At 36.8% G+C, this 10,671-nt stretch overlaps 1 protein-coding gene and 1 non-coding gene across 3 annotated transcripts in view; one reads left to right on the top strand and one right to left on the bottom strand.

Moving 5' to 3' along the window:
- The window catches only part of LOC101312732 (chaperone protein dnaJ 6-like), a 3,496-nt gene extending 1,513 nt beyond the window's left edge, over positions 1-1,983 (bottom strand). Inside the window, exons 1-7 of the mRNA XM_004299971.1 lie at positions 1,759-1,983; positions 1,576-1,674; positions 1,384-1,485; positions 1,087-1,146; positions 902-1,008; positions 744-826; positions 58-148 (exon numbers count right to left, since the gene is read on the bottom strand). Coding sequence (XP_004300019.1) covers positions 58-148; positions 744-826; positions 902-1,008; positions 1,087-1,146; positions 1,384-1,485; positions 1,576-1,674; positions 1,759-1,860 — 644 coding nt within the window. The 5' untranslated portion in view covers positions 1,861-1,983. The remainder of the gene's footprint in view (positions 1-57; positions 149-743; positions 827-901; positions 1,009-1,086; positions 1,147-1,383; positions 1,486-1,575; positions 1,675-1,758) is intronic.
- Positions 1,984-3,962: 1,979 nt separating this feature from the next.
- Positions 3,963-6,477, top strand: LOC101312446. 2 transcript variants are annotated; one of them, XR_184708.1, is made up of 6 exons: positions 3,963-4,286; positions 4,418-4,487; positions 5,086-5,252; positions 5,523-5,595; positions 6,057-6,113; positions 6,207-6,477. It is a non-coding gene; the product is annotated as an uncharacterized LOC101312446 (transcript). The 2 variants fall into 2 exon arrangements; XR_184709.1 differs by lacking the exons at positions 6,057-6,113; positions 6,207-6,477 and adding an exon at positions 5,359-5,369 and having other exon boundaries at positions 5,523-6,035.
- The last annotated feature ends 4,194 nt before the right edge of the window (positions 6,478-10,671 follow it).

The following is a 10,671-nucleotide window of genomic DNA, read 5'->3' as shown; positions in this document are numbered from 1 at the left end:
ATATATATATATATATATATATATATAACTAAAGAAACTTGTAGCAAAAATACTCACTTGCTCGTCCGCTTTAAAGGACTAGTAGGAGGTTTTGTTTCAGATACTTTCTTTGCCCATTTTGTGTACGCTTTGGTTGATTTCAGTTCTCCTACAAAAGAGAGCGGGATGGAAAAGAGTGAATGTCAGCGATATGAAAGATACTCCAGCACACCTTTAACAATTCAGTGCGCCGAGAACTTGAACATTTGCGGCATGGATCTTTCAATGCATTTGAGATCATTTGAAAGAACCAACAGTGATGGCTTGGACATGCACAACAATTATTTAAATACACATCAATAATCAATTTGAGAAATCAAAACATCAAGAGTGATAATTGTGACTTGATGAACATTTCGCTCACAGTTCATGATCAAGGGCCAAATTAATTTGGAGGTCCAATTAATTAGAACAAGAGGCTCAAAGAAACAACCATTCATTGTTCCCCAAAACCTTTAAGCAGAGAAAGTAAGCCCTGATTATATTCAACTAATAAATACAATTTGTAGATACATGTTGCGTCATATATTTGAAATGACCAAGTTTTAGACCTTCATCCGCAATCCAAGTATTTCTTCATTCTTGCCACACAACTAGAACTGTGTTTCTATGCATGAACAATATTCTCAATGCAATTTAATTATAGTATTGAAATTTCTGATTTAAGCATTTCGGTCAAAACAGAAGCTAAAAGATATCCACACCTGAAGTAATTGCCTCATCAAGAATGTCCTTGAAGCGGTGTGAATCAAGCTTCGGATCTGAACAAAGCATTGAACAGAAGAGTCTGCAACGGAGGAAACTGTAAGCACCAGATAGGAAATCCAAATGGGGAAAAGATGAAACATAATGCTATTATTACCTGTTCATATTTCCCTTGTACTTGCTGTAGAGCTCAATCAAATCTTTCTTCTCAGAATCAGATCCCCTATAGTTTGCTTCAAACTCTTCAATGTCAGCTTCAGTGACCTATAGATGCATCAGTTATTTTAAATGTATAGCTTAAGGGACAATATATGATATCGGAACAGAACAAAACATCCTAACCTTCTTATACATGGCTCGGAAATATTCATGCAAATTCTGAGCAACATCACCAGCAAGATCCTGCTCATGTAAAATGACTATCCGTAAGCAAAACACATGAATTTGCAGAGACGCACCAAGTTTAAACGGATGATAAAGTATTACGACCGCAACTTATTCTAATTCAAACGCAACAATATTGACATATTTTCTAGCCAATTCTAGTATCTATTCGCACCAAAAAAAGACCCTATGTATTATATTTACATAGCAAATTGTGATTGAGTGATAATTTAGCAGCAGATCAAAAGCACTCACATCATCGTCGATGCAACCAGTCTGGTCATACAGGGCTCGTTTCTCCTCATCCCCGAGAATCGAGATCACTTTTTGTAATTGCTGAAATTTCTCTTTAGCTTCCTATACCAATACACAGCAGGAACAATGACACAATGCACAACATAAACACAGAAAATTACAAAATGGCAAGCAAACTCGATCAAGTCTGACCTCATCACCAGGATTCTTATCAGGATGGAGTCGCAACGCCAACTTGTAATAGGCCTTCTTAATTTCCTGCTGAGACGCGCTTCTCTCCACACCAAGAACCTACATTCTCCAAATTAGGGCATCAATTTAAAAATGAAATGAAGAATTATTCAATCGACTTAGAAAGAAAGGAGTTTGAAATACCTGGTAGAGAGTCTTCTCATTACTTGAAGACTGGTCCATTGGCTGTTCGTCTTTTTCGGCTTGCTTCTGCTCGGAAACCCTAGCTCTCTTTCTCTTTCCCATCACAAGTTTCGAGTACAAAATTAGCAAAAATCAAAATCATAAACCCCGAATTCGCGATTAGACGAGTTCATGAATCGAATTCAAAACGAGAGAGAGAGAGAGAGAGAGAGAGAGAGAGAGGAGAGAGAGAGAGAGAGAGGCGTCGGGGAGATTATTGCGAGATAGTCAGTCGAAGAATAATTTAGAACAAAAACGAGAGAGACAGAGAGAGGGCTTTGGGGTTTGGTTTCAGGGGGTCTGTGTGGGATTCCATCACTTCGTCTTGACTTGGAACTTGGAAGCAGGACACCCGTCAAAGTTACCGAGTCACAGTTACTAGTATATTAACCTTTTTGGAAGAGTGACTCTTTCATTGTGAACAAAAAAAAAATTTAACTGTTGATTTGTTTCGTGAGGAATTATTGAGAGAATGATAAATAGTAACGTAAAATACAATCATCTTATCATTGCTGGGAGCGCTTATATAGAGATTACATAACATCAGGTGTTATATAAGCTAGGAAACATATATTTGATATCATATATCTCTATATAAAATCATGATTTCTTGTATGACTAGCATTAGACGAATGCACACACATGTGAAATATTCCTGCAACAGTCCCCCTTGTGTTGCGTTTTTTCATGCTAATGGGTGCAATGGGTGCATACCATTTATCTTGTTAAAAACCTTATCAAGTAACAAAAACCCTGTGGGAAAAACTAAACCTTGGTCGAAGGACAAAAAGAGCACTACACACCAATTCTACTTCATCGAGAACTTAAACATGTAACGCTCCCCCTGATAAATAACTTAATCGGAGAGACTTGATAACTTTCACATTCCAATACTTTTCACATGATTCTCGAAAGTAGACTTAGGCAAAAACTTAGTAAATAAATCTGCCACATTTCTTTCGGAACTCACTTGGTTCACTTGGATGTTGAAGAATACTTGTTATTGTTGATTGTAGAAGAACTTAGGTGAAATATGCTTCATATTGTCACCCTTGATATAACCAAGCTTTATATACTCGATGCAAGCTGCATTGTCTTCATAAATGCACATAGGTTTATCGGTTGTAGACCTTAGTCCACTAGTTCTTCTAATGTGTCCAATGATTGATCTCAACCATACACATTTACGAACAACTTCATGTAGAGCAATGAACTTTGCATGATTTGAGGATGTCGCCACGAGTGTCTGCTTTGTAGACCTCTAAGATATCGTCTTATTTCCAATGGTAAATACATAACCAGTTTGAGAATGTCCCTTATGCGGATCTGACAAGTATCCTGCATCAGTGAAACCTACCAACAGTTTCGGCATAGTGGACGGCGATGGGGCTGTTATCCGGTCACTGATCCAATCGGTACAGTGATCCTCTAGTGCCACGATTCCATCTGCGGTCTTTGATTTTTCGTAGGGAAAGAACAATCTCAAGTCTATGGTGCTTTTGAGATACCGAAAGATATTTTTTACACCATTCTAATGACGTTGGGTTAGCGCAGAGCTAAATCTAGCTAACAAGTTCACTGAGAAAACAATTGTCACACCCTAACTCGAGTAAAGGTTTTCCCTCGGGTCAAGGAGTGAGTCACACATTAATTACAGATAATTTAATATCCATAATTAAAATGAGACAAATATCATTATATAACATAAGAAATAACAACCTTCACACCTTTATTTAGATTACAAGTCTTATAAGAAGACACTTAAAGTACATATGCTTAAAACATTTACAAACATATAAATAAACTAAAATAGCGTTTCTTTTCAAAACGTCAATTCTTTATTCAAGCTTTATCTTACAAAAGAAAAACTTGAAAGCCTTAATTTACAATATAACATTTTTTATGCTTCACGAACTCTACTTGCAAGGACTTTGATAAGGGTTTGATGAGTGGTGAGCAACGCTTAATATGGCTAACTAATATCCCTATTAATAAAGCCAGAACAGATTTGAGGATGGTTAAATTTTTGAAGTTCCGAAAAAGCCACGAGTTTATTAATCTTCAGCTATGTGTAAACAATGATCGAAGGACACTATAGTAATTTTTCAGACAAAACCCAAAACAAATAAATACAGGGAATAGAGGATTCCGCGATAAAAAGGAAGAGGAAAAGAAAGGAAAAAAAAAAAGAGGGAAAGAAGGGAAAAGAAGGACGCAGTTGCACGATCTCTGTACTTTTGAAGAACTGCCAGACTCCAAAGGGTTGCCAGTGCACGATCTCCATACTGCCAGTAACTGCAACGACAACGTCGGGTTCAAATGGATCAGATCGAAGAAGCAAACGAGAAAGGAACAAAAAGGAGAACAAAGAAACAAAGACAAGCAGAGCAAAACTAAATCAAAAAGAAGGAGAAAATTGAAGCATCTTATCGGCAGACGTGGGATTTACCATTTGTATAACCCGCTTACCGATTTCAGTAGCAATCTTGGTTAGTAATTTTTGATTGTGGTAATCAGATTTGTCAAATTGGGTTATTGTTTTTTTTTTTTTTTTTTTTTTTTCGGATTGGGATTCGTATTGTTCAAATTCTTCTGAATGTATTTACCCTTGGTTTTGTAGAAAGAAAACTCATACGGGTGGAATAAAAAAGCATATCGATGCGGACCTGTACATCCACTCGTTAAGGCCGGTATGCTTCTGCATTTCTTCCTCTTATTCATGTATTGTGTTTTCATGTATTACACTTGCATGAAATCCCTTGCGTATTTATCAATACATGTAGTGATTGGTGATTGCTTAGTGTAGGATTGTATGCTTCAAAACATAATACTAGTGAACTTTATAATCATTCTTTTCTAAAAGATAAGATATGTTTATGTGTATTTGATTAAGTGCTCTTTCCTGGGTTCATTAATTTTTCATCGTTTTCAGTCATTAACCTTATGTTTTAATCGACAGGTACCCAAGGGGTTGCCCCTTTCGTCTTTCACGAAAGATTCTGTTGCAAACTAAAAATCATTTCAGAAAGATTAGTGTTGCCTTGGAAAAATCATTTCAGAAGCCTATGCTCTCTCAATTGTTAATTTGCTGGGGTTCCAATGTTTGTATGAATCTAATATCCATGTAATTTGGTAATGGATTGGTTTTTTGATAAGCCATCACTACCCTTATACGTACTTAGATCATACGTACTTAGATCAAGACATGTCTGAATGGTTAAATCTACGTACTTAATTCTCGGTTTCCTGACTAATTGCTCTCTTTTATTTTTTTTTACAATCTTACAGGTATCTGAGCAGTTAGGCTTCCAGGAAACCCCTTTGTACTTTTCCATCGGAACTAAAGGTTTTGCCGGTTGGCTTCTAAGATGCTTTGGTATATTCTAACGCAATGCAATGGAAGCGAAAGGAATGAACAAAGTAATTGAACAAAAAAAGTAAAGAAAAACTAATAGGTACTAATACTTGCTCCCCTTCTATTCTCCTCTTCATGTTTTCTTCTCTGACTTACTTTGGCTCCTCATGTGGGCTCATACAATACTGGATGATTGGTGCATGCAGAGTGGGTTAAGGTATGAGAAGTTTGTAGTGTCTGACAAACTAATTCAAAGAGGGCGATACCCACTGTATAGATTGTTTTCCCTGATTTGTTTTGGTACCAGTTAAACTGTGTCTTCATCTACATATCAGCCTTTTAAGTGACAAATTAAAGTCCATATATGCAGGAGTGAACAAAGGAGGACAGATCCGCCACTTCTTTCACCGACCCTCAAAGGCCTATACCGTCTTATTTTTCAGGTGTATTTTTGAACTATATGAAATTATGAACTATATCAATGAGAATTCTGTAAACTAAGGAGAATCAGTTTTTTATGATATCAATTGGTAGTTCAAAAGTTAGTAAGAGGGAACTAATAATTGGTGTCTACTAAATAACTGGTGCGTTAGTTGTGGGTGATTATACTGAAACTTATAGGTGGCATACTAGTACTATATCTTGGGTTTTTTTAATTGCATATTGTTGTCAGTCATTAACCTTATGTCTTAATTGACAAGTACTTCTCAAGGGATTGTCCATTTCGTCGTTCAGGAAATACTCTATTGTCTTGAACAAACCATTTAACACTCAATTGCATATGTTACTGCTAACAGTTCTACAACATCAAACGTATATAGGAATTGAAGCGTAATATTGAGGTAATTAATCATAAACCGTACTTGGTTAAATCGGACAGATATTAAATTGGATGTTTTTACAGATTTCTTTTGATAATTGGTGCAAGGGTGACGCAGTAAGAGAGTTATCAGATTACAAGGTATCCGTGTTATATTTAATAGATACATTTCAATATACAAAATTGAGGAACAATAAGTGTCTTATGTTTTTGTTTATTGCTATTGATTTGTAGTTTGAGCGACGATGATTGTCAAATGGATGGCTGAGATGGAGTTAATTGGAGCATGTAAACTTTATTGTACATTTTGTATAGATGCATGTATAACAATTTCTTTTTAATGTGTTTTCTTTCCCGTAGTAATACCGATAATTAGTAGACTTAAACGCGTGATGGCCTACCCTCCTGTTTAGTCATTGAAATTGTATATATTTGTTTTTTTATGGGAGACATATTTTCATATGCATAGACAAAATTTAAAAGAAACTGCATATTTTAAAAGCAAGGGAACATGTAACATTCTTATGTGCGAAGTTTGACACACGACTAACTAGAAAGGAAACATTGTATGTACATATGCAAAATAGATTTTATAACTTTGTTATATACGCATTTGTATAGATGCATGTACAAAGATTTGATTTAAAAGGAACATGCTTCTTTTTCTGTGGTGGAACCAATAATGAGTAGACTTAAACGGGTGATGGCTTAGTTGAGTTTTTGCCATCAAAAATGTATAGATGGATGTGTTTGTAATTGGTGAAGGATAATATTGTAGATTTCAGGGGTAATATGGATTATCACGCCAATTAAATTTTGAAGGATACTAATCATACTATAGTATCAACTTGAAGGATAGGTATCAAGTAGAGGTAGATATGGACCAAAGAATGTTAAAAGGATACCAAATTCTAGGCTGAGCACAGTTATTGTCTCTACTAATGAAAAATGAAGAAAATGATCACATAACGGAATAGAAAATTGGCCGTTCAAGAGCAAATAATTCACACGTGTGAGGAAGTGCAGAAGATGACACTTCTTATAATAACGAGTCTTATTAAACACGTCTAACCTCCTGTGAGTTCATGCCATAAAAATTGTACATGACACGACCCACCCCAAATTTCACCCTGAAACCCAGAGTAAGTCGTGCAGGGACCAACTCCAAGGAAAATTTTACCGAAAAATCGGTATAACCTCCCTTGAAAATGGACAACCCTTCCTAATAATACCTGCAAACACTTCTGAAAATTTAAATCCAACCTTAAACTCCTGGAGCCTCCGTGCTCCCCAAATCACAACACCACCCAAATTATTTACTAATTTAAACAAATCTCATATCCAACAATTTATAGGTTCAGAGCAACTCTAACAGGAAGAAAGAAAACATAATAAATTAACAAGCGGAAGCTACATGATGACTATGCCTCATCCCCATGTACGCCCGACCTCAACTATGCAATCCTGCAAACTGGGTATTTTTAAAACGAAGAGCCCAGGGGAAAACATTTGAAACACGACAATCAAGCCCACTTGCTAGGAAACTAAAGTTCACATATTCCCACATGCTCATAGGGGTCAAAATTAAGACCCGCTAATTGAACAGATTTTTAAGGATGCAGACACTACAGAACTGCAACAATCACTCCTACTACTGAGACACCTCGCAGAGTCTTTCGCGGAGCCAAAGCTCTCGCAAGTCCACAAGATAACCTTGCTCTGCCTAAATGACCAGTCCACCAACATATGATAACCTCGATTGCCGAAATAACATTATGAAAAGATCAATACCACGACACTTAGATCTCTCCACCAAAACTATTACATTACCATTTTATGCACCACAAACTAGCAACTTATGGGAATTTCAAACTCTCTCCTGATTCTGCTATCTCCACTATTATTTACCACAAACCAGAAGATAATCTGAAGCATGACTAACACGTGGAAACTGGATATTCCTCCTTGCTCGCCATAAACAAAAATAACTAATTAATGCCCACGAAGATTGGCACAATCAATTCATGATGCTAACTTGACGTTGAAATCCACGTAAAAAGAACACCTTCTTTTAAGCATTGACAAAATTTACATCTCTAGCCATGCTACTTATTCGGGTGCAACTGCGACCCCAAAAGCAATCATTAAAAAAAAAAAAAACACACGGCTCACTCTAGCCGTTCCATAAGAATGATTCTAAATGCCGAAACCTTTGGATCCGACAAACACATTTCTTTTTCTACCTCCAAAAATAATTAATCTGATAGAAGAAGACGATCTGAAAAATCAGACACGCTCAAGTCTCCTACACATCCCAGGGCCATGACTTCCCACCAAAAAGATTCTTCGAAAACCGAGCTTGCAATAACATGCGACTAACAAAAGCAAAGACAAATTTTTATACAAGACCTCCCAAATCATACATGGATCAATGAGTGGTCCCACCACAATACGATCCCGAGAAGAGACGCTGATCAACCTATCAAAAACTACTACTCTCAATATTAAAACTCTTAATAAACCTTGACTCTAGACGCTTCTTGAGTCAACAGGGGAAAACCCTCTTCCACAATGCTACATCATGAAATATACCTACAACGACACAAACCATCAAATCAACATCAAGACTCATTGCTTAAATGAACTCCAGCTCACTTGGGATCACCACTGGATTTATTCCGGATCCATGACTACGACACAACTACCAATTTATCATTTACCTCAAAACTTCGACAAAATAACCAGAATCTCTACCCTTCAAATCGAAGCGTTAAATCCGCATTCCAAAATTTCAAGCTCTGAGGCTGCTACCCAAAAACTACAATAGGAATAGTTTAAATATTCTCACACACACCACAACCAAAACTTTACTCCATCTCACCGAATTAGAAATAAGGTGAGAACAGATCCTCCCATTGTTGTGTCGTAGTTAGTCACCCATTGCGACGAAGTGATGCCAAAAACCAACTTCGATCACAAATTTGAGACTTACATCAACCACCCGGAATGACATTGCTTAAAAATTACTTTGGACACCCACACACTCTTGCTTTATGATCCAGTGGGTTCTATTCTACCGCTGCCACTTCCACCAATTTCATGCAACTACCTTAGAATTTATAAAACAAAAACTCATGACAACACCTATTAAAATTCACCATGAGCTGTACGTAAAACCGAAACGACCACAACCATCCCGCTCTTACTCCACCATTACTTTCAATTCCATTTAAATTTATCATCTTCCCAAACACTCAACAAATTTGGAAACCAAACTTCAACACCCAGAATTCCGAAAGAATCCATAACGGCCCCACGATTAAAATACTACAGCCGACAGAAGTCGCTCAATGCTTTAAAGCTTGCTCGAAGCTCGAAACTTTTGATGACACCATTCAATTTGCAATAATTCCTTGACCGCGACACAATATCAAGTTGTCACAACGCATTGACGAATGACTTTTGTAAAACCAACAATCGAAGTCATTTTACTTAGTGCTTTAACAAACTTCAACTAACCCACAATAGAGACCAAAATCATCAGAAATCTTACTATTCATCGACTACTAACATCTATCATTTTCAAAATATATTACCACTACCATCTGGATAAAATGCTCTAAGGATAGAAACATATCCATAATTAGCACTGCAAAAACCAGAACATATACCGCCATAACCAAAATTATCCCAAGATGTTCCCAATTGATTTATGTTGCGGATAAAATTGTCGGCAAAATGGCCTTCAATCAAGACTTATCTAAATTGACATTTAGCTCTTTATGCAGCAATACCTTACCACCCAATCACTAGCCACAAATTTCCTAAAACCTTGATTAACCCAAGACTAGGGTCCTCAACAACTCATATAGGTACCCATTTGAATTACCATTGGATACCTCACCTCATAATTTCAACTAACTTTTTCATCAATAGAATACACCACTACTTCAAACTTTCCTTTCAACTCAACTCTCTCAGAAGTCACGTAACTCAATACCAAAATCTCCCATCAATCAATTTTTGACTCCAATCTTGCCCACTAAAAAAAATGGACAACTTCAAGGCATTAATCATCAACATTTCACCCAACATATTTGCACAAGATGCTCACCTTAGCATCTTAATCTGAAACCTTAATCTTAATTAACCCAATCAATCATTGGATACCTGAAAGGAATGCTAACAAGCTTTTTCGTTCCCCACTCGCAAAACAACTCCAACAATTAATATCAAAGATATTAAATTAATGAACCTTGGAATAGGTGCAAACTATACACCTTTTCAAAACTCGAAGGATGAACACTCAAGAGGTCAGCGTACGGAGGCATAGTCTTAGAGATGTAGACATTTATGGCACACTACTGTCCATAAATAAAAGAACAACTACATCACAACCCTAATCAACACATAGTGTCTTAAGCATATAATGCTAATAGATCCGCCGCGGTCGGACCATCACTCTATAGACACTGAGCATGACCAAGAATATGAGGTAGTACTAAAAAGAGAAAGGAAACGAATAACCTAGTGCTCTGATACCAACTGACATGACCCACCCCAAATTTCACCCTGAAACCCAGAGTAAGTCGTGCGGGGACCAACTCCAAGGAAAATTTTACCGAAAAATCGGTATAACCTCCCTTGAAAATGGACAACCCTTCCTAATAATACCTGCAAACACTTCTGAAAATTTAAA

Source organism: Fragaria vesca, linkage group LG5 (assembly GCF_000184155.1).
Source record: "Fragaria vesca subsp. vesca linkage group LG5, FraVesHawaii_1.0, whole genome shotgun sequence".
NCBI classification, from domain to species: Eukaryota; Viridiplantae; Streptophyta; class Magnoliopsida; order Rosales; family Rosaceae; genus Fragaria; species Fragaria vesca.
This window is presented reverse-complemented; position numbering and strand designations above follow the sequence as displayed.